The sequence below is a fragment of the Camellia sinensis genome, chromosome 11 (genome assembly GCF_055761805.1).
Source record: "Camellia sinensis isolate YWXY chromosome 11, ASM5576180v1, whole genome shotgun sequence".
Classification (NCBI taxonomy): Eukaryota; Viridiplantae; Streptophyta; class Magnoliopsida; order Ericales; family Theaceae; genus Camellia; species Camellia sinensis.
In genome coordinates this window covers 131,216,939-131,241,836 of record NC_138971.1, presented here as the reverse complement: position 1 = coordinate 131,241,836, position 24,898 = coordinate 131,216,939, and the positions used below count along the sequence as shown (strand labels likewise).

Below are 24,898 nucleotides of genomic sequence, written 5' to 3'. Positions count from 1 at the left end.
GCACTGGCGATGAAGAACCTCTAGCAGTCGTCTCAAAGACAGGTGTCCCCCCTTGAGAAGGAGAACCGTGAGGAGTTACAAAGAGAGTCGGAGAAGAGCCCGAGGCAGGTGAAGGCAGGACCCCGGTAGCAGCTAACACTGGAGCAGAGTCCGAGGCAGGTGAAGGCAGGACCCCGGTAGCAGCTAACACTGGAGCAGAGTCTGAGGTAGGTGAAGGCAAGACCCCGTTAGCAGCTAACACTGAAGAAAAGATAAGAAGGCCTTATTAGAGGTAGGGAACAGGAAAGTCATTTAAGTAAAGATTTCTCACAGATATAAGTAAATGACAAACTTCAGAAAGAAAGATTACCAGAGGGAGGATCAATATGCAAAGCAGGGGCAACTGAAGGACTCCTAGCATCAACAAAGTCACTTGGTCGTGTAGAGACCACCTGATCGATCTCAATGTCTGATGAAGCCTGAACAGTAGCAGTCATCCCTGAAGAAGGAAGGAGGGCCGGAGGATGAGAATCACCATAAGTGCCAGAGCGAGTCTCAGAGATCTCTAGCACATCCACCTCCACACCATTCCCAGAGGCGCACCTCATCTCTACATCGCTTCTAGAAGCATGGCCCGCGACATCAATTTCTGTGGCATCAGTCCCTCCAGCAATCTCAACATCAGAACGGTGAGCCCCAATAAACTCGTCACCAAGGTAGTGCTCCTCCTCAGCTACGGTAGGGCGATGACGACGCGTGCGTGGAATAAGGTCACAAAAATGATCGGAGGACTCAGCCTCATCATCATCGTCATCTATAACTGCTATACGAGGGGTGCACATCTTCACAAGTCTTGCAGACAAAGGGAGGGTGTCGTCCAAGTCTGAGTTCGGCCTGGGGGAGGCAGCATGGCCAGGAGCCACGGTACTGAGAACGTCAACAACCGCAGGATCCTGCACAACATGGGCAAATAAAAGTTTTCATTTTAGAAGGTATAGTCGCAAAAAGGAAAGTAGCTTCAAATCAAAAATTTCGGGTACCTCATGAAGCCTTTTGGAAAGGCGAGGAGCGGAAGGACTGGCATCAGAAGTCCTCTTGTGAGCCATCTTCTTAAGGCGGGTCGTCCGAGGACCAGAGGCCTTATTCAAAGGGACTGGCTCCGGAGAAGTAATTGCCAAGCTAGAAGCAGATGCCCGAGCAGAAGGGTCAGTTGGAGCAGATGAGGTGAAGAAACTCTCATACATGTGGTCAGATTTTCGGCTCTCGGGTAGCCGAAGAGAAGAATCCTTCTTATAAATCGGCGGAGGCAAACATACGGTCGGTCTGCTCTGGACAAATGCAATAAACGCATCGATATTCTTCTGCCAATACCGCCTGAAAGAGGGGGTGAAACCCCCTACTCGGCTCAAGCCTGGCATCGTCAAAGAGCCAGATATGGGAAGCACGGTGTGTACAAGCCCGCGACTGAAGCGCCCGTAGCTCGCTGAAAATGATAATAAAGGAGGTGCTGGCCCCGGGGCACATTGATCAAACCCGAATTGACATGCTACGCGGTCGGGCCTATAAACGGCACTATCAACGCCTTCCTCATGTCACACCGGTAATGAACTCGGACGGATCATAATTAGCATATCAACAAAGGGTGCAGGGATGTTCTTCGGCAAAGGAAAGGACACCGAGCGGGAGGAGCCATGATAGATAAGCGGTGTGGCCACACCCACAGGCGGGCATACATACGGCTGTGCCACAAAGCGTCGGGGATCATCCACCAGAGTATTCAAGGATAAGGTGGAAATGGTACGTGACCACCGTGTAATCAACGGCTGGCAAGACTTCGCTTTCTCAAATGTCCGAGACCCATCAGTATCGAGCACGGGGATGCCATCTTTATCCACTATCTCTCGAAGAACTTCCGCCTCAAATACAGTCGGAGCAGGGGCAAATTTTGGGAACCTCTCGAAGAAGAAACATAGCAGGAACTGGCTGTGAATAAAGGAGACAGGCTCATATCGACCCACGGAGCGAACCATATCTCGATGTAGTAGATCCAGCCGATAGTAGAGATTCCCAAGAAATAGTGGAGCCAAAGGGATCCGATCTCCTCTGAAAAGCCTGACTGCCAAGGGGAAGACGAAAGAATTGAGGGAATTCGGAGGTGTGCTCGGAAGAATGAAGAATGAAAGGAAGCAAGCCAGAAATCCCAAGAAATAGAGCCTAGAGCCATACATCGGACCGGCCTCATACTCCCGAGAGTCAGGGTCAGCATCTCTGGCCAAGGGCTGAAGATCTTTGAAGAAGTGGCGGATCCATGCAGTATAGGAGGCACGGTCCGTCCTTACTCGACTAGTCCTCCTCGCTGAACCATCAAAAACGGAACTCCACCGACCACAAGTTTGAAGATTTAGCTTCAGAGATTGGATCAAAGAATCATCTTCGGGGGGTGTCTGCTCAAGGTCGAAGGCATCAGGGCCGGTCACTTCCAGACGCAGCAACATGAACACATCCTCAAGGGTGGGCCCCATCTCGTGCTGGCCAAGTATAAAGGTGTGTGTCTCGGTGCTCCACCGAAGAGCCATGGCTTCCAGGCTAGCATTGTTGCGACGGATGGATAGGGATCGAGATATTTTCACTGGGATCAATAGGCGGGCCTCTTGAAGCCGCTGACAGAAGCTCTTGTCCGAGAGAACATCATCGACCCACTCCTGCCAACCAAAAGGAGGGTTTGAGAAGGCCTTGAACTGAGGATAACAGTATGGAAAGTCCCCCCGCTCAATCCGAAAGCGTAGCACCGAGGAAGGAGAAATGAGGGCCTCATGTCCAGAGTCAGTGTCCTCAGTGAGACATAATGGAGCCCCCTTCGGAGATAGAAGAGAAGTGGTGGAGGTAGCCGCCCGCCAGAAGGGGTCTTTCCGACCAAAATAAGGAGATTTCCTCCACTCAGATGCCGGAGGTACATCCCTCTCTTTCATGAGAGCCGGTTCTGATGACCCCGGAGCTACGGGTTTCTTTTGAGAAGACATATGGCTGAAATAAACAGGTATAAATAGTAAGAAGTTGACCGTATTAAAATTCAGAATATTGGAATTAAAGCAACACATTCGAATGAAATTTCGGCATCAACTATTCGTTTCTCTGAAAGTCCATATTCATAAGCCCAGGATTTTCTCTCTCCATGTCAAAAATGGAGCTCAAATACTAGTCAACAAGTTATATTCGGCCTTTCCTCGATGATAAAGTTCAACAAATTATGTTCAAGCCAAGCACCTCAATAAGGTTTCAAGTGCTAGTGCATGTTTCCATATGGCCAAAATCACGGTGTTTGAGCTAAAAAAAATATATCATTGGGATTGCCACAAAAATTGAGTCCATATTCAGATTCAGTTTTTTATTTATTTATTTTATTTTTATTTTCATCAGATTGCTTGAGCCCTCTACATTGCCACAAAAATATATTTATATATATTTAAATATATTGACATTCGGAAGAGGGGGCCGAATTTCATACTTACAAATTTGGGCAGTTAGAGAGGTGAAGTCTGAAGCCGATACTGGAAATTTAAGCTGAAATCAGAGAGGCTTTACAGACTGTAATCAACAAGACTGGGCTAGGCTTGGCAGGACCACACACGTTGCGTTGAGAGGGCGAACGTGTGTGGTGTGCGTTGGAACCGTCGAAGTCAACAGTGATCGGAACTGGAACCAGTGAGTATGCAAAAACCGAGATTCAAACTCCGAAAAAATAGCGCCGGGCTGTGAGACTAACGAGCTGGATGGTGTTAGGCAAAAAAACCACATATCGCGTTGAGTGGGCGACGTGTGGTTCGCGTTGAACAGCCGAAGACGAAGGCAAAGCATCGGGCATCCACTATTTATCTTCCGAGCATCTACAAGATCGACAAGACAATAATTAATTATTCAACATCAAACCTGTATGTATGTCAAAATTATTGTCAAAATTATCGGCACAGGTTCAAAATTCAATAGCATGGATTCAAGACAACAAAGCCAGATTTCTTCAATAAAATTAGCCTCTGGGATTTTGTTTCAGAGTATCAAATATTAGCCATTAATTAAGATGGCCATTTTCCATGGAATTCTGTTGCTCACAGTCCTATTATTCGTACCGATTGCTGTAGCAGCTACAGTTGGGCTCGGAGGAGGAGCAGAAGAACAAGATCTTGAGTGCTTACCAACAAGGTGCAGAGAGCATCACGGCCCTGAAATCCGATTCCCTTTCAGGCTCATAGGGAAACAGCCCGAGCACTGTGGGTATCATCTTGGCTTTGATCTTTCTTGCATTCGTCATTCCAAATACCCACTCCTCCAGCTTCCATTTTCTGTTAATGTTTTTGTTAACAATATTGACTACAAATCTCAGACCATGGATATATCTGACCCCAATCGCTGCCTCCCGCGACAGCTTCAAAACTTCAACTTATCTGCCTCTCCCTTCCCAGAATATCACGGCTGGTACTACGACCTTAGCTTCGTCAATTGTTCCCGGACACAGGATCTAATTTTCGATGGTGTGATTCGGATTGCTTGCCTTAGTGACCAGAGTCACCAAGTTTATGCCATTCAATCTCAGATGAAGCCGGCTTTATCTTGCACAAAGATGTATAGCATCACACAGCGCAGGCCGTAAATCAAGACAGGGCAGAGACGGCGCAAGCCGCATGCACGAGCAGTGGACGAGCGAGGCCGGAACCAGCAGTGATGTCGCAGCGTAAGTTGGTGACCACACACGACGCGTTGAAAGGGCGACGTGTGTGGTTGGCACCGGAGCAAGCAGCGGCGTCGGCGTCGGTGCTGGTCAGTTGAGGAAGGCAACGGCAGTAGGGCCACAGAAGAGGCTGGTGTTGGCTTGACGACGTTGTCACGACACCAATGATAGCCGAGGGTGTAGCCGCCGATGGTGTGCAAAATGACGATGAACAGATGAAGCCTTCTTGGAGAGGAAGAAAGGAGCTGGGTCTGTGCCTGTTGAAGAAGACGAGTTGGGTCTGTGCTTGTGGCGGCTGTGCAAAAGTTGGTGAGGCTTAGGGTTTTGGCACTTTCCTTAAATAAAAAAAAAAGAGCATTATCCGTGTGTGCCAAACAACAAAGGCACATGTGAGCCTAAAAAAAAAAAAAAAAAAAAAGTACAAAAAAATTAAATTTTTGCTTGTCAATTTTTTTTTATAAATTGAAGTGCGTCATCAACTTTATCCATAGGCTCTGTCGTGACAAAACATTTTTTTTTTTTTTTTTTTTTTTTTGGGGAACGTGATGCGAAACAGGGTCGAAGAAATGACAGTATGCATGTCTGAGAAATTTAAAATTTCTCATACACGCAAGGGGCAAATGTAAGAGGGGCTAATTTGAGCCCACTAAATTATTTAGGCCCAATAGCCCAAGATTAGTGGGCCCGAATTTATCGCGAGTCCAAGAATTGGTGGGCCTAGATTTATCGCCATCAAACGGATTGAATCGCTGTAAGCCTCGAAAGGGTTCGGATCCACAAACCTAGAGACTTACTCAGGCCCGGACTCGAAAGGGTATTAAGCAAGTCTAGAGATCCGAGGCACTCGGACTGGAAAGGGTTCGGATCCACGAACCTAGAGGTCCGAAACACTTGGCTTCGAACGGATTCAGACGCAATCTAGAAGTCGCTCCGTTAATGAGTCCCAGAACACTTGCGGGCTCGGAGCTTTCCGGGATCTACGCACCAGAACCATGGGCGTAATGGAGTTCGAACAAAGGACCCGATTCCGAGGACGGTGAGTGGAGATAAATTCACTCTTCGGTTAAACTAGCCTATACCCGGGTCGAGGTGGCACGACCACGGGGGGTCCATGAGACTCGGCAATATTTTGCGGCAGGACGTCCTCTGGGACTACCCCTGACCCTTTGGGATGATTGGGGATCATTGGTTAGGTGTGGCTAAGAAGAAGGGTTCGCCGAGGGATTGATCTCCTCTTCGGGGTTTTCTCATCCTCGGAGAAGTCACCTCCTCGGAGAGGTCACCTCCTCGGACAAGGTGGTTAGAGAGAATATCCCCCATGTGCCTTGCACATGGGCTCCATCCTACATCATGAGGTGCCTATAAATAGCACCCACCCATAGCTTTACAAGGGATGGATTTTGGAGATTTTTAACTCTTGGGAAAGAACTAATTTCCCTTCTCCATTATCAACCTTGAGAGTGAAAGTGGGAGATCCATGGGAGAGCCTTGCCATTATTCTATTCTCTAGCCATTTTGCCTTCTTCTTCACCCAATCTCTTATCTCCATCATATCCTTTGTTGCCGTGTTCCTAAGTTGAGATTATTGAAGAATCTAAGCCTCTCATCATATTCTAGAGAATTCGAAATTGTTCTTCAAGGATCTTCGAAGATCTTCGAATTTTCCAACTCCTTTCTTGAACCCTCTCCTACAGGGGCTGACTTCAACTAACAGTTTCAACACATCGACCTTGCCCTTCATGACTGCAAAATGGAGTGGGTTTCTACCATCTTTGTCACGAGTTAGGCACATGTCAAAATCTACTGGTATCAACTCTTGTACAACCTCGATGTGCCCCTTTGCTGATGCTAAGTGCAGGGTGAGCGTTGTGAAGCATCCAAAACTTCAGCAAGATCTGGATTTAGATGTAGAACTTCTATCACAAATTCTTCATACCCATGCAATGCAGCCACATGCAAAGGACTCCCACCGAAGCAGCCAAAGGTAACTCTATCAAGAACTATTGGATCTTCTCCAAGTAGTTTATGTAATAATGTGACACTACCTTGTATTGCTTGCTTTGCGGAGCCTCTGTTCCATTTTTTGTCTAGATTTAAGAATAGTTGTGACTAGAAATGTGTAGTAAACTAGTGTTCATAGAATGCACAAACACAAGAATATGTGAAACCACATATTTTTGTTGACTTACTATCTTCAAGTCTTTTTTTTTTTTTTTAATTTTATTTTGTGGTGGAATTGGCTCTCATGTTCAAAGAGTCGACTTGATATAAATATATTTCACTCATTTTTTATACTTTTGTGGAGTTAGATAACATGTGAAAAGTATGTGCTTTGATATAATATATGAATAGAACTATATAAATACAAATGGATAGCTGTCCCTTTACAGGACTACGGGTGTGGGGGTTTCAAGTCTCACTGGCGTTCGATTCCCCCAGTCCCCCCCTCCCCTTTGTGTAGAAATATTATTGTATTTGTTCATACCTTGTACCAATATATATATATATATATAAATTGTATAGGATAATTATATCACTTAGTTTAAAAGCATAACATCCATTATTATGATTATAATTTTAAGTGTACCATTTCTACATGATGTGAGCAAATTCTGTATAATTTTTGTTTGGTTGATTTAGCATTTTCCATCATATATTTGAGTTAATTTCTATAGAGCAAAGCTAGGGACCCAAAAAGACTTCTAAAAATTTTACGCTAGTTTTTTCCTTTCCATTCACTCGGATCTCTTCTATTTCATCGATTTTGTGGGGATCTTCCTTTTCTTCAGAAAAAAAGGGAAGGAGAAGGATCTTCTTCAGTGGATACTTATTTTTGGTAGTTTTTTTATTTTTATTTTTTTTTTTTTTGACACCTACATTTTGTTTCTATATTTTAGTTAGATACCACGTGGAAGGAGTTGGAACCTTGGTTTATGGCCAAATACTATTAAGAAATTTGAAAGGGTAGATACACTTTTTATTTATGAACATTACTATAATACTAGAATGTGTATTGAAATACATGAAAAAACTGTATAGATTTATATAAAGATGTATATATTTATGTGAAATATGTTTTTTATTTTTTATTTTTTATCTTTAACAAACGCCTATTGAGCAGTGGTTAACAAGATTTTTTTATAAATTTTGGTCATGATGGACCTTTTGTTTTAAAATGAATGGATCATAATAGTTTGACCAAAATTCCATATTCATATTCATTGTTAACAGCTCTTTTTCTTTTGCATTGCTCATATATTCATATTCATTGTCATAGAGAGCTAGAGAGAATGGAACAGAAGCTTCAAGAAGCAGCAATAAAAGGCAATGTTACATTATTACATCAAATACTCAGAGAAGATCCACTAGTGTTGATAGAGTGAACTTTGGTAGGTTTGGTTGGAGTCCTTTGCATGTGGCTGCATTGCGGTGGGCATGCAGACTTTGTGAGGGAAGTTTTGCATCGACATCCAGATCTTGCCGACGTTCTGGACTCTTCACAATGTTTGCCCCTTCACCTAGCATCAGTAAAGGGGCATGTTGAGGTTGTAAAAGCATTGATATCAGTAGATCTTGACATGTGCCTTGCTTGTGGCAATGATGGTAAAAGTGCATTACATCTTGCAGTCATGTAGGGCAAGGTCGATGTGTTGAAAGTGTGTTCAAGCCAATTCTGAAGCAACTGAAGTTGTGATGGACTGAGGTGAGATCATCTTATACTCATGAATGATGTGCAACTAGTTAGAGTGTTTAAAAGAATTGATGAATACCATTAAAAATAAAGGTAAATTACAAATACAGCTACTGAGATTTGCTTAAAATACAAATTGTGCTTTGTGGTTTGGAAAATTACAAATACCTTTCTGTCAGAATTTTTTATTTAACAGAATTAATTAAAAAAGTGAAATTTATAACTGTTCACCTATGCAATAATAAAATTATCTAAATTATTAATTGAAATAAAATTTTAACATTATTAAAAATTGTTAATTAACTTGATGATTTATTAATAAAAAGACCTATTTGTTATGAAATTAGAAATCTTATGGGCATAATGTAATTACTAGAACCACATAGGGGTAATTTGTAATTTAAGTAAATTTCAAGGGGGGTGTGTGTAATTTATCCTAAAAATAAAGAGTTTGTGAATGTTAAAGATGGAAGAGGCAACACCATATTACATCTAGTTTTGGCGATTAAACAAGTTGAGAAATGACTATAATCAAGTGTGGTTTTTTTTTTTTTTTAAACAAAAAATGATTTTCTCAAAGTTGCAACTAGTTAACATATTAGACCATCTCCAACGCTTCAGCAAACCTGATATCAAATTCAAAATTTGATGAAAAAGTCACTTTTTTGAGCTCCAACGGTTTCACCAAATCGATATCAAATCCAGAATTCAGCAAATCTTGTACCAAAATGAGAACAGGCGAAGCATTTTACCAAATCACTGTTCCTAACCGTTGGGAGAGACCAACCGGTCAACCAGCCGGTTGCCCGGCCGGTTGACCAACCGGTTGACCGCCTAAAGGTTCAAACGGTTCGAAGAAAAAGGTTCAAACAGTAAAAAAAAAAAAAAAAAATTTTGGCCTAACCGGTCGACCACTAAAAGGTTCAAAAAGTTCAAAAAAAAAAAAAATTTCGCTTAACCGGTCGACCAACCGGTTGCCCCTGGTACAAATTTGAAAAAAGTACACCGTTGGAGCGAGTGGTATCAAATTGGTAAAATGAGCCATTTTTTACTCAAATTTGGTGAAAAATCTGAGTAACCGTTGGAGATGCTCTTACGGGAAGTAATTAAAGTTTTTTTTTTTTTTTTTGGCAGGCGTAAAACTACTTGCTTACTAATGCTTAGTGCCGTTTTGGCAACGCAACAAAAAGCTGTGTTTTGTGCAACTTCCCAAAAACGCCAACCCATGCAAAAACGCCACTGATACCATTTGGGAAGACCCAAAAAAGCCACTTACAAATTTACCAAACTACTCTCTGGAACATTATAATTAATTAATTCAAAAAATTGTTGAGATGCAAAAAGTAAGGATATTTTGGTCACTTTAGAGTGATGTGACACTTTTAAAAAATATTAAATCAAAAAGTAAAAAAGTTAGTTTTTTATCAACTTCTCAAATCACTTCCAAAAAAGCCAAAAAACTTGATAAAAAGTTAAAAGTCAACTTTTTACCAACTTCTCAAAACACCTTAGTAATGCGACGCTAGATGTACACATAAAAAATGCTAGCAAGTACAAAACATTGGACATTCTAGCACAAATTAGAAAGGATGTGGAAAATCCAAATGATATTAAAACTCTGAAAAACCGGAGCCATGAGTGGCAAGGATGTTGGACAGTCTGAGTGGTTGGCAAAGAAAAAGTAGACAATAATATTGGTGGCAACACTCATTGCAACGATAGCTTTCCAAGTTGGGATGAGCCCTCCAAGTGGTGTTTGGCACAACTCAGAGGGACACAGAGCTGGAGAAGCTGTAATGGCTTATAATTATCCAGATTCATATCCATATTTCATTCGTGCTGGCACAGTAGGATTTGTTGCATCTCTAAGCACAATCCTGTTGCTCATAAGTGGATTGTCATTCAAGAGAAGGATTTTCATGTGGATTCTAGCCGCGATCATGTGGTTGACCATTACATCAATGGCAGTAACATATGCAATTTCTATTGTTGTGATCACACCAAAAATTGACAGAGAACCACTTAGTCATACAATTACAGTTGCAATAATTTTGTGGTGCGGTGTAATGGCAATTCTACTCTTACTACATACAGCTCATTTAGTGAAAAAGACAGTTGGCGAATGGAGTGGACATTGGTCACCAAGAGAATTCAAAAAATCAATTCACTTGAACTACACTAGGGTGGCTGAAAAAAATATTTAAGTTAGTTTAACTGATTCGTGTTAATATTTGATACTTATGTTGTTTTTATCTTTATATTTGATCTTTATGTATAATGTGTGCAAGTCTGTTATCTTTTGGATAATAAATTTATCTTCAGATGTAAAATTGAAAATTTTCTTAAATTTATCTCTGCTAATATCAAAAGTGCGGGGTTGACTATTTTTTTTTAAACCTCAAGGGGTGAGTGTAATTCACCCCTTAATATATAAAATTACATTCACTTCCTTGAAATTTGGAGAAAATATAGTTTGCCCACACTTTTGATATAATTTTATTGACTTCCTTTTTAATATGGCTAAAACGATTGAAATTAATGCTGATGATGGGTACACACTGAAATAAACAAAAATAAATATACATTTTAATTAAAAATAGATGACAAATTACTAACCAAATAAAATAGAGTTAGTTTGGCAAAAAGTTCCCAGAAAACTGTTTTCTGGAAGAAAAAAATTTGAATACAATGCTCTTTTTAAGAAGCACCAAACACTTGTTCTCTAATTTTTAAAAAAATTATTTTCACATAAATTTAAAATTTTCACCGATTAATATAGACTTCAAAAAAATGATACCAAACTGGACAAGACATTTTTAGCCCTTAGGTGTTTGGTTTTGTTTTTGGAAATTGTATTTGAGTTTTTTGTTCATATTTTTTTTGTCTTAGTGAAATTTTTAATATTTTCATAATTTTTTTAAAAACTTTTTCGATAAACGTATCTAAATACACTTAAATTTAGTGAAAATTGTATTTGTGAAGAAATTTTTAAACACAAATATTTTATGTTTTAAGTGGATCTAAATTAAGTAAATTTAAAGGGTAAAGAAAATAAATATGAAAAAATTTACTCAATACAAAGGGCAAAAAACTAAAACAATTCTTGAATTTCAAAACTAAAAATTAATTTTGGACACTTGTGGTTTTGTAAGTGGACTACTCTTCCCTCTTACCATGTTGCACTGAAATTCATCAGGTCAAAGATGCAGTTTGAGACTTGAGGAACTTTGGGGTTTATTTTGGCCCAAATTGTAATACATGTTTTTCATTGGGGCCTATTTTTGCGTGTACCACACTTATAAGGAAAGTAATGAGTTCAAGCCTTAAAAATGTGAATCAAATAATATTTGGGTAAACTACTTATTGTTTCTAACGGTTGGTACTATGGGTAATAAACTACCAATAGCTCCTAATATGGGAATAATATTTCAAGCCTTAACTAGATTTATTTACTAATAAGTCTTCTTTATTTTTTCATCTATTAATATTCCCATGGCACGTTATCACCGACAACTACTGGCTATCATCTTTGGCTGTCGGAGACCATCTTTGGCCACTGACTACCACTTTTAACCGTTGGCAACCACCTCTAGTCATCATTTAGAGCTGTCGGCAACCACCATCGACCTCCAACAATTACCTTTGACTATTTTTTTGGTCATTTTCCATCTCTAACGCGACACTACCACCACCACCTCCTCAAATCTGGTGGCAATGAGAAAAAAGAGAAGAACAAGGATGAAGAGAATGAAGTAGAGGAATAAGGAACCTTTCCCAGAAGTTCTCATTATTCTTCACATTCACAAATCAACACAAAGAATCAAAGACAGATTCAGTGATAAATTTATCGTTGAATATATCATCACCGTCACAAATCAATACAAGAATTAATGATGATTCGGTGATAAATTTATGACTGATATATTAAACCATGATTTGCAGCTAATTTGGTTTAAGAAAAATAATAAGGAATGGAGGAAGATAGAGATAAATGTTAACAGTGATAAATTTATCAATGATAAATAACTAGATCATTTAATTAATACTCTTTTATACTCTTACACTCATATACATATACATTCACTTGCATATATTTTCACAAATACATTAACACATTTACACACACAAAAAATGTAAGACTGATAAATTTGGTTTAACTAGAGAGAGAGACTTGATCTCACTAGAAAGAGCCTCGGTGACCATGTAATGGCTACATCTTGACAATGAAGATGGCTACAATACTATATCGACATTGTAAATGGCCAGATCTGATCAATGATGGTGTAGATTGGTGATGGTAGTGGTGGTTGGTGAATGGTAGTAGTGGATCAGTAACGGTGGTATGTAGATCGAAGGTTATATAATATAAATCAACAATGGCAAAGTGTAGATCAGTGGTGGTGGAGATAAAAAAATGATAGAAATTGTTGGTGAATGATGGCGGTGATCAAATAATGAGGTGATGGTGGTAGTAGTTTGTAGCAGGTGGACGGCCATGGCGACGGTGATGGTATAACGACGTTGGCGATAGACAGTGGTGGTTTGAAGCTCTTTAGAGAAATGGTGTAAAGAGAGAGAGAGAGAGAGAGAGAGAGAGAGAGAGAGGAGAAAAAGAAAAACTTCATGGAGAATTGATAGAAAGAAAGAGACTATTACAGAAAAAAGATAATAAATGAGAAGTAATAAATTAATGAGGGTAATATAGGTAAGAGAAAAGTTAAGGATCATGAAAAAAATTTCATGAAAATGATCATGACAGATTTATGATCCTTGGATTACCTTGATTAGTGTGTGGTGCTTTATTCTAAGTGTAATTCAAGGATCACAAAACTTTCATGATTAGTTTCATGAAAGGTTTTTTATGATACCTAGCATTGTTGTATAGGTAATAGAGGATTTATTGGTATATTTAAAAGGTCAATAGGACTAAATGATATTTAAGTCAACTTAATAGGACCGGCCCGTAATTATCCCTAAATATTTAGAGACTTATGGTCGGGTGATATGGATTGTATTAATATCCTACAAACCCTACTCCAAATTAATAGGCCATATTTTCGATTTTATCCTTACAACGCAACTCACTAACCCATCATTCTCAACCAACATTAATTCTCACAAAAAACTCACTCATTTGATGGAATTGAATTCTGTAGAGATGCAAATCTTTATAAAAATGAAAAAAAAATAATAATATTAAAATTGACAATGTAAATGATGGAATTTATCCAAAATTTCCATGACAAAGCGATGGATCATGATCAAAACAATATTTTTCATCAGTCCACCAAAATTCATGCTTTTCCGAGCACGGGCTGTTTCATTCAAATTAGTGTTTTTGCCTTGTTTGGACACATGAGAAATCTGACAATGATAAAACTAAATTAAAATTAAATGCACAATGAAAAATAAATATTTCTCAAATAAAGTGTATATAAAATTGGTTATTATAATTGAACTTTATATGTGAATAGAAAATGCATGCTGATGTGTCTTTTTTAGAAGAAGAAGAAAAAAAAAAAAAAAAAAAAAAAAAAAAAAAAAAAAAAAAAAAAAAAAAAAACCCGCTACTTATATATATATATATATGATATGGTTTTGGTTTCCACCAACACTCTTTCTCCTTCTCATAAATTACCAAGCAATTTCCTTTAAACGAAATCCACCATTGCCACAGCCACCTCCTATGAGAAACAAACATTTATTCAATCCAACAATCATTCATCAATATATTGAGAATACCATATACTGTTAGGTTTAGACACACCTAGAAATCAATCACGCATAGAAAAGACACAAGATATTTACGTGATTCGGCAATTGTCTACGTCTACGAAAAGATTTCACTATAGAATTTCCCGGAGGGAGATTACAAAACTCACACTCACTTTCTATAGATTTATACACACTCTCTCTAATTCTCTCTTGCTCTGTCTGTGTTGTGTTTCTTCCCTTCCTCATCACCTCAATTTATACACAAATGAGAGGGAACAAAGTCAATGAAGAGGAGTAATTGGGAGGGCTACCACCTGCCATCTCCCATTATACTTCTTGACTTGAAGCCAACCTCCAACTACTCCTCTATGTGGGCTGGAGCCAACAATTCTCCCCCTTCATGCCCATATGGATAACTGACTTCTTACTTGAAGTCCATCCCAATCAGATTCTTGCAAACTTCCAGTTTGAGTCTGGTGACAACCTTGGTCATCATTTCAGAAGGATTCTTGTCTGTGTGAATCTTCACCAGTTTCATCAGCTGCTTTTTCATCATTTCTCATATCTAATGATACCAGACATCAATGTGTTTTGTACGTGAATGGTACATGGAATTCTTGCTCAGATTAATTGCACTCTGACTATCACAATGTACCTTATACTCTTCCTACTGTAGACCCAATTCTTGGAGAAACCGCTTTAACCATAACATTTCCTTTCCAGCATCTGCGGCAACAATGTACTATGCCTCTGTTGTAGAAAAAGTTACACACTTTTGTAGCTTGGACTTCCATGAAACAGCTCCCCTTACAAAGGTGAATAAAAATCCTAATGTAGACTTTCTACCATCAAGATCACCCGTCATATCGGCATTTGTAAAACCCTCCAAAATTGGTTCAGCTCCCCCAAAACATAGACATATCTTTGAAGTTCCCTTCAAGTACCGAAGAATCCATTTGATTGCCTCCTAACGCTCCTTTCCTGGATTGGCGAGGAATCTGCTCACAACGCCAACTGCGTGACCTATATCTGGCCGAGTACACACCATTGCATACATCAAACTTCTTACTGCAGATGAGTAGGGAATTGCCTCCATCTCTTCTCTTTTATTGGTAGATGAGGGACGAGAACTCTTGCTCAGCTTGAAATGGTTAACCAGCGGAGTATTGACTAGCTTGGCATCTTTCATGTTGAACCTTTCAATCACTCGTTCAACATATTTTTCCTGTGACAGCCATATCTTCTTGGCTTTCCTATCACAAACAATCTTCATGCCCAAAATCTGCTATGCTAGGCCTAAATTCTTCATGCCAAAATACTGCGACAAGTCTTTTTTCAACTTGTTGATCATAGCAATATCCTGTCTGATGATCAGCATATCATCGACATATAACAGTAGGATGATGAAGTTTCCATTCGAAAACCTTCGAAAATATACACGCTAGTCTGCTACCGTTCTTGTGTACTCGTGATCCACCATGAATGAATCAAACTTCTTGTACCATTGTCTCGGCACCTACTTCAGGCCATAGAGACTCTTCTTCAGTTTGTAGACTAGATTTTCTTTTCTTTTAACTCCAAATCCTTCTAACTGCTCCATATAGATCTCTTCTTCTAAGTCACCATGGAGAAAGGCAATCTTGACATCCATTTGTTTTATCTCCAGATTCAAGCGAGCTGCTAATCCCAGAGCTACTCGAATGGAAGTCATCTTCACAACTGGAGAGAAGATCTCATCAAAATCAATTCCCTTCTTCTACCTAAAATCTTTGACCACTAAGCGAGCTTTATGCTACAATATTTTACCTTTGTCATCTTTCTTCAATTTGTACACCCATTTGTTTTTCAATGCCTTTCTGCCCTCTTGGAAATGGAACAAGCTCATAAGTGTGGTTCTTCTGCAAATAACTTATCTCTTCCTTCATGGCTTGTATCCAACAGTCTTTCTCTGTATGACTCTTTGTTTCCGAAAGACTCTCGGGCTCCCCCTCATCAGTAATGAGAATATACTTTGAAGCGGGATATTTGGTTAATGGTACGATAGCTCTTCCAAATCTCCGCAACTGAGGCCTAGTTGCCTTTGGTTAAGGGGGTTGCTTCCCCTACTCAACACCTTCTTCATCTAGGTCTTCATCTCTTTCATCCTGATCCTCAATTTCTGGCATAGGATCCTGCAACTCTGGCACTTCTTGTTGCACATCATCACATCTAGCATTTTGTGATAGCTCGGGAGATGGGAACAAGTTTGGAGTGATGACATCTTTAGACTTTGCAGACTTCTCAAAATCTGTTACTGTCTGGTCTTCTTGAAACATAACATCTCTGCTCCTGAACATTTTCTTATTCACTGGGTCCCACAACTTGTATCCAAATGTTGTATCTGAATAGCCCACAAATATACATGGAGTAGACTTGTCATCAAGCTTCTGTCTATTTTCCTTGGAGATGTGTACGAACGCCTTACACCTGAAGACTCTCAAGTGAGAATATGATATCTTTCTTGTGGACTAGACTTCCTCAGGTATCACAAAATTCAACGGGACTGAAGGCGACCTGTTGATGAGATAACAGGCTGTACGGGCGGCTTCAACCCAGAATGACTTTGGTAACTTTTCCATTCTAAGCATGCATCTGACTCTTTCAACAATAGTGTGGTTCATCCTTTCTGCTACACCATTGTGTTGTGGGGTACCGGGAACTGTTGTCTCGTGCCGGATACCTCTGTTAACACAATATGCTTCAAAAACGTTAGAAGTGTACTCGCCACCATCGTCTGTGCGAAGACACTTCAACTTCTTCCCAGTTTCTCTTTCTACCATTACATAGAACTCCTGAAAGTGCTGGAATACCTCATCCTTCGTTTTCAGGAAATACACCCACAACTTTCTTGATGCATCATCAATGAAGATCAAAAAATATTTGCGGCTGCCAAGTGACTCCACTTCGATTAGGCCATAAACATCCCAGTATACCATACTAAGCACTTCTATTTTCCTCTTGCTTGTTGAACTGAATGATACTCAATGTTGCTTGCCATAAAGGCAATAATCACACGGCTTCAAGGCACTCCCTTTGGATAAAGGTATCTTGGATTGCTTTGCTAACAGATGCAATTCTGGAACATACCTTACATGCCTAACATTTTTGAAAACCAGCTTGTGTCCGACATTAGTCTGAATACTAATGTCCCCAATGCCCACAAACTTCGAATAGCTAGAATTTTCCATTTGAACAATACCAAAATCTCCAACGTTGTACGAGCTGAAGAGTTCTTTGTGGGAAGTGGCGTGATAGGATGCAGCTGTGTCTATCACCCACTCTGTATAGCTGTGGTCAGCCACGTGAATGCAATCCTCCTCTTCACCAATTGCAAGAAATATTTCATCAGTTGTTGTGGCTGTCGTGTTCTCATCTCCCTTTGACTTACTGTTTTGGCCTTTATCTTTCCGACTTGGATAGTTCCTCTTTATGTGACCCTCCTGGCCACAGTGAAAACAAGTAAAGCTAGAGTTACCTTGACTTTTGTTGTCTCTAGATTTACTCATGTTGTTCTATCTTCCTCTACTCTTGCTTCTTCCTCTGCCTCTTCCTCTACCTCTGTCTCTACCTCTATCTTCTGTGACAAAAGCATGGGACTGATGACCTCTCATGTCTTTCCTCCTTGTCTTTTCATTGTACATGGCATCTGTGACCATGCTCATGGTCAGCTTCCCTTCTGGTGCAAAGTTATTGAGAGAAACCACCAACGTTTCCTAGCTATCTGGTAAAAAACTGAGCAGTAGAACAGCTTGCATTTCATCATCCAAGGGCATCTTGACGGTTGCAAGTTGATTCACCTGATTCTTGAATTCACTGGTGTGCTCGGCGACAGACACACTATTCTTCAACTTCAGATTTACAAGTCTTCTCATCACCAAGGCTTTGTTTTGGGTGGTCTTTGACTAGTACATTCCTTCTAACATTGTCCAAAGGACATATGCATCTGTCTCCTAGGCGACATGGTGAGACAAACTGTGGTCTATCCATTGTCTGATATAACTGACAGTCTTCCGGTTCATCTTTATCTAGTCTTCATCCTTCACTTCTTCTAGTTTAACCCCTTTTGAAGCAATAAGGTCAAACAGGTCTTTATAATATAGGATGTCTTCTATCCGCAGCTTCCAAATTGCATAATTAGAAGGATTCAACTTGATCATGGATCTTGAAGTTAATATGAATTCCTTCATTGTCTTCTTTACTTTTTACAGAAACTCTGATTCAAAAATTTGATCATGCGGATCGCTTTGGAACACTCTAAATAGTTGGAAATAGCTATTGGATCGTCAAAAATGTACTTCAAATGGCTCAGATCTAGCCAAAATAAGTTCGATAGTTTAGATCTGCGGATGTACCTTAGCCGCGTAGCACCGAATAGCCCTCTTCCTCTGGATTGGGTCGGGTCAACCCGACCGGTCAACAATCAACTGAGGCTAACGTGTCGTTGACGTGGCAATGATACGGCGCTGACGTGGCGATGAGGTGACTCTGACACGTGGCAGTGACGTCACTATCACGCACAAAACACTCTCTTTTTTCCTTCCGCCGCGCATCTGGCGCGTATCCGCGACTAAGGTAACGTGTCGGTACAGGTAATGGCGCGTGAAGCGTATGCCTGCAACTAGGCTTCACTCGCCTTTTTTAGATAGCGCGTGGAGCCTCGTCGGGAGCTTTGCTTTGCAATTCTAGACTTCTCTCATCAAAAGCTGTCTCCCAGTATGCTCAAAAGTGAATTTCGAGCAACTTGATTTTTGGCAATTTCGAAAAACACACCCGGTTTTTTTGAAAAATCGACAAATGAGGCTTTGATACCACTTGTTAGGTTTAGGCATACCCAGAAATCAATCACACAAAGAAAAGACATAAGATATTTACGTGGTTCGGCGATTGCCTACGTCCACGGAGAGATTTTACTATAGAATTTCCTGGAGGGAGATTTCACTATAGATTTATACGCACTCTCTCTGATTCTCTTTTGCTCTGTCTGTGTTGTGTTTCATCCCTTCCTCATCACCTCAATTTATACACAAACGAGAGGGAACAAAGTCAAGGAAGAGGAGTAATTGGGAGGACTGTCACCTACCATCTCCCCTCCTACTTCTTGACTTGGAGCCAACCTCCAACTACTCCTCCATGTTGGCTGGAGCCAACATATACAACCAAAACATATCAGTTTGATTTACTCCAAGTATGGGTGTTTGGTAACCACTTAAAAAAACCAAACTTTTTTTTTCTGAATTTTTTTCGTCTTTAGTGATATTTTTATATCAAAACTTTTTAACTTTTCAATCCGTCTTGTATAGGTGAGTCTAAAAAATTTAAATAAATAAATAATCTAAAAATGTCAACTATTTTTGGAATTTTTTTTTTATAGAAATAAACTAAATTCATTAGGGACGTTTTTGTGTTTCTTAAAAATTTATAGAAAAATTAAAAGAAATTACGATTATTCTGATAAGAAATTTGGTATCATATAGAAATATATTTATTTGTTATTAACAAAGTAAGGAAGATCAGTATAATTTCATAAACCTCATGAGAAATTCTTGTAATTGTCGATTGTGCAAAGGAAGTGTGTATAACTAGTTGAAAGGAAATTAATACATTACTTAAAATTTTCATGTCACATCATTTTTTGTATAATTTTTTCAAGTTGTATGACATTACTTTAGTTCATCAGACCCTTAACTTTACATTGCGAAACTTGCATAGGATTTTTCAAGTACAAAATGCTATTTTTCTTCAATGTTATGTTCAGTACGATGCTATGATTCAATATGTTAATATTTTAATGGGTCTTACTACTCTTATTTGTTGCTAATATCGTGTTAACACATAATATAAAATAAAAATAATATGATAGAAAAATGTTAACTTTTTGAGGTTTTGACCATTATTGACAACCCTACTTAGTTTGGAGTTTTGTGCTGGCAAATAAATAAATGTCTACCAAACAAATATGCTTTGGTCAATAACCAATGAATTTACAACTCCAGTTAAACAGAATAAAATAAAAGTTTGTCTACTTTGGCGACTATTTATTTTTATTTTTATTTATTTGTTTGTTTGTTTGATAAAGCATAAAGAAAAACAATATATAAACATAAGGGGAGGACTAAGTGAGGGAATGGAAATCCAGTGAGAGATGGAATCCCAATTTCTGGTAAAGAGACAAGGAGATGAAACTATCCCTTTTTCTTTGTATATCAACTATTTTAGTCATATGTTCTGTGAAGTTTCTTTGCAAATATAAATATATATATATATATATATATATATAAAGAAAAGCAAAGAAAGAGAGAAACTAAAAGATAGTACTAATATTCCTCAGGTCAACAAAAATTATAGTATGTGCTTCCCTATATTTTCTAGTGTTTGTGTGACCATAAACACCAGACTTGCTAGTCACAGCTCTTATTCTTGTGCATTGTGCATAATTATCATTATCACAAGAGAGCTAGAGAGAATGGATCAGAGGCTCCACGATGCAGCAATCCAAGGCGATGTCATAATATTACATCAAATAGTCAAAGAAGATCCACTAGTTCTTCATAGAGTTAACTCTGGTTGGTTCGGTGGGAGTCCTTTGCATGTGGCTGCATTGCACGGACATGCAGACTTCGTGACCGAGGTTCTGCATCTGAATCCAGAACTTACTGAAGTTCTAGACTCTTCACAACGCTCAGCCCTTCACTTAGCATCAGCTAAAGGACACGTTAAGATTGCACAAACGTTGATATCTGCAAATCCAGACACATGCTTAGCTCGTGACAAAGATGGTAGAAACTCTCTTCATCTTGCCGTCATGAAGGGTAAGGTTGATGTATTGAAAGTGTTGGTACAAGCCTGCCCACATGCCGCTCAAGTTACCATGGACCGAGGTGAAACCATCTTACATCTATGTGTGATGCACGATCAATTAGATTCTCTCAAGCAATTAGTGAATACTATTAAAAGTAAAGAATTTGCGGAAGCTAAAGATGGTAGAGGCAATACCATATTACATCTAGCTGTGGCGAATAAACAAATTGAGGTATGACCATTATTAAGATATTTTTTCATTGAGTGTTGCTAAATGCCCCAACCATAGTCTTTGGACCCTCCACCTTTTTGGACCTATACTACCAAAATCGACTCCCATAATTATTTCTTTAAACACCCACCATAATTCCAATCCTTCTTTGGATCCTACCCCTGTCATCCCCTACCTCTGGCTACACTTTGCCACCTACCCACCCCTTCCCTCTACTCCACCCCTGACCTCCCGCAACCTATTTTCCAGCCATCCATACCTCTCCTATCAACCCCCACCTCCGAAGCTGGGGGATAAAGAGTGGGGGTGGGGTTAGGGTTACGATTAAGGTTTGGGATGGAAATAAAATTGATATTTTATGAATGGATAAAATTGTAATCATAAAAAATATGAAGAGGTGAGGGTCCAAAGAAAAATGACAAGCGCATATAACAACATTCTTATTTTTGTTTTCTTTTGTACATAATACCAAAATGGCCCCGCAAGGATACATAGTGATAGTGATACTATAATTTTGCCAACCGGATAATCAATTAAGTTATAAGTTTCTTTCATTTTTCAGGTCTTAAAATACTTGCTTACTAATGCGACGGTAGATGTAAATTTAGCCAATGCTAGCGGGTACACAGCATTGGACATTTTTGCACAAATTAGAAAGGATATGAAAATTTCTGATAATATCATAGATAGTATTGAAGATGAACTCCAAAAAGCTGGAGCCATAAGAGGCAAGGATCTCACATGGGTTCAGTGGCTGCCAAAGAAAAAGGAAACATTAATGGTGGTGGCATCACTCATTGCAACAATAGCTTTTCAAGCGGGGGTAACCCCTCCGGGCGGTGTTTGGCAAGATAATTCAAATGGACATATAGCTGGGGAAGCTGTAATGGCTTATAATTTTCCAGAATTATTCCCGCATTTCCTCCGTGCTAACACGATGGGATTTGTTACATCTCTGAGCACAATCATGCTGCTCACAAGTGGATTGCCATTTAAGAGAAAGATTTTCGTGTGCATTCTTGTTGTGCTCATGTGGCTGACAATTACATCAATGGCAGGAGCATATGCAATTTCTATTATTGTGATCGCACCAAAAATTTACAAGACATCACTCGGTCATACTACTGTAATTGCACTCACCGTGTGGTACAGTCTAATGACAATTCTTCTCTTAGCGCAGATGGTTCGTTTAATAGGAAAGGCGTTTGAGGAGGAACATAGTAGACATCTAGTTGCCAAGAGAATTCAAAAATTCAGCACGGTCAAATCACTCCTAAGGCATCTAAATGGATCTTCGAATTCAGTTCAATTGAGCCATACTAATGTTTGATCTTTATGTTTCTTTTATATATCTTTATGTTTAATGCGTGAATTTTCGTTATGCTCTATTTGAATGTTAGATTTGTAGAGGGTAGTAAAAATAAATGGTAAGGAATTACCTTTTTGAAGATTTTAAAAATATCGGATGCAACTTTAGTTCTAATTAAAAGATGTCTCATTGTTAAATAAACATATTTTAAACTAAATTGATACATTTCAATACACTTTTTACCTATCTTTCGATAGTAATAACAATTCTTAGCATGAGAAGTGGGGAAGGGGTGGTTCCTCAAGGAGATGGCACTGGCAATGGTGTTTTGGTTTCTCCGGCTTCACCATTCATGACTTCCTTTTCCATATTCAAGAGATTCAGAATATCAAAGACAAAAAGAAGAAACCTCCTATTCTTTGACCTCTTGATCTCCATTGTGTTGTGGCTACTTTACGTTAGTTGCTTTCGTGTATTAGTTTGGCATATCGCCTTCTATTTTCCTTGTGTTTGTAAAGGGGTTGTGCCTGCTTTGCTTGCTTATAGGTGTCAACTTATTTTTGATGTATGTTGCAAGCATTGACGCATTCTCCCCCCTTTCTTTCCTGCTATTGACGTATCTCTCTTTACCTTCTTGTATTCAATTGATATATCAATATATCCCATTTTGCCGATAAAAAAAAAAAATGATGTTGATATGATGGAAATTGCTGAGCAATTTATGAGAAGGAGGATTAGTGATGATGGAACCAAAAACAAGGCGTATGGGATGCGTGTGGTGGTACATATAATTAGGATGATCGCGGATTGATTTTGGACAGTTCGGTTTTTTGTTTGAACCTGCCTGTATGTCTGTAGTTTGGAAAAAATTGAACCTATAACCGCCCGCAGTGCGGATTGCGGTTTATGCAAATAGGGTTCGGGAATAAATAGAAAGGACTTTCGTTGTGTTTTTTTGCATTTAGAAGATAAGTAGAACAGTATTAAACAATAAAAAAGGAAAAGAAAAGACAGAATACTAGGGTAGGAACTATATTATAAAGAAATGTTCATTTGCACCAGCATCAACAATAAAAAAAAGAGTAGATTTCTTCTCACCCAAGATCTCGGGCTCAACTTTGTCAAATTGAATATTCTGCCTAGAAATTAAATTTGCACCAACATCAACGATTAAAAGCACGTAAATTCTAGGTTTTTTTAAATTTAAAAAAAAAAAAAAAAAAAAAGTTTAGTGCGGGCGGGTGCTCGCGGGTGCTCGCGAGTGCAAGTGAAACCCGCAATCCGCAATGAAAGAATAATTTAAACCGCACCCGACCCTGCTCTATACTCGAAATCGCTCATTTGTATGTAGTTCGGATCGGGTTGGGTGGTTTCTACGGTTCAGATAACTCTATGCACAACCCTACATATAACAATAGAGTAAAATAAGAGCAAATAATAAATAAATAAAAAGTTTAACGAAAAAGTATCTAACACATATTTCATATCTTTATTTAAATATCAAGTGTTTGACCTGAGTATTAGATTTATTTTGAAGTGTTTGTGTGAACAAACACAATATTGAAGAAAATATATAAAGTTTTATAATTTTGACATAATTATATAGATTTCTTTTTAATTAAAACTAAAGAACTGAGACTAACATAGATGGTATAAAGAAAAAAGAACAAAGAACATAAAATATACATTTTAATTTAAAAAACATAGCAACACCATTTTTTTCATTTATATGACTATCAAATTACTAATGAGAATGAGATTAAAGTATTATATGAATTAAAATATAATTATGTAAAAATAATATAGCTTACTGTATTATTTTCAAACCATAAGAACTTACCTTTCACTTAGTTTTTTTTCATAATTTTTTACCAAATTAATTTTTCAAAAAATATATAATTTAAAAATTCTAAAAACTCAATCAAACATAATTTTGAAAAATTATTCCAATTGTTTTTTTCTATCGGATAAATTACAAATATACCCCTTAAGATTTACTTAAAATATGAATTGTATTCTATGATTCTAAAAATTACATCTCGCCTCTTCAAAATTTTAATTACATAATAAATGACCATTTTATTAATAAATCATTAGCAGGGTGTTTGAAAAGGGATTATTTTAATTAATTTTTTAGTTTTTTATGAAAATATATACAGAAAAGTAAAAAAAGCGATATAATTAGATGTTTTGACTTTTTAATTATTTTAGCCAAAAAGCACCATCCCAAATAGTGCCTAAGAGCATACACAATAGTGTGGCTAAAACATGGTGTGTTATATGATAAAAAGTGATAAAAATTAGGTCCAAAAATATGTGTTAAGGTGTGTTAAGAGTTTGTTAATTTTAGAGAGTGAATGGTGGTATAATGGATATGTTAAAGTATGTGTTAAGTGATGTATAAATATATTA

The 24,898-nt window shown here is 38.5% G+C and overlaps 2 protein-coding genes across 3 annotated transcripts; one reads left to right on the top strand and one right to left on the bottom strand.

The window, feature by feature from the left end:
* On the bottom strand, positions 1–4,406 carry LOC145802139 (uncharacterized). 2 transcript variants are annotated; one of them, XM_082894794.1, is made up of 2 exons: positions 3,489–4,406; positions 1–3,003 (listed from the first exon to the last, which is right to left on the bottom strand). In XM_082894794.1, exon 2 carries the CDS (start codon positions 2,997–2,999, stop codon positions 1,572–1,574), a length of 1,428 nt encoding a protein of 475 aa, XP_082750920.1. In that variant the 5' UTR covers positions 3,000–3,003; positions 3,489–4,406; the 3' UTR covers positions 1–1,571. The 2 variants fall into 2 exon arrangements, with proteins under 2 accessions (XP_082750920.1, XP_082750921.1); XM_082894795.1 differs by having other exon boundaries at positions 16–3,003.
* Positions 4,407–20,610: 16,204 nt separating this feature from the next.
* On the top strand, positions 20,611–22,507 carry LOC114265439 (uncharacterized). Its single transcript, XM_028206259.2, has 2 exons — positions 20,611–21,177; positions 21,740–22,507. The coding sequence occupies exons 1-2, from the start codon at positions 20,611–20,613 to the stop codon at positions 22,505–22,507; spliced, it is 1,335 nt and encodes a 444-aa protein (XP_028062060.2).
* The last annotated feature ends 2,391 nt before the right edge of the window (positions 22,508–24,898 follow it).

Coding starts and splice junctions, on each gene's coding strand:
- LOC145802139 (XM_082894794.1), bottom strand. CDS start 2,999: ATGTCTTCTCAAAAGAAACCCGTAGCTCCGGGGTCATCAGAACCGGCT.
- LOC114265439 (XM_028206259.2), top strand. CDS start 20,611: ATGGATCAGAGGCTCCACGATGCAGCAATCCAAGGCGATGTCATAATA. Junction 21,178..21,739: donor TGGCGAATAAACAAATTGAG/GTATGACCATTA, acceptor TTCATTTTTCAG/GTCTTAAAATACTTGCTTAC.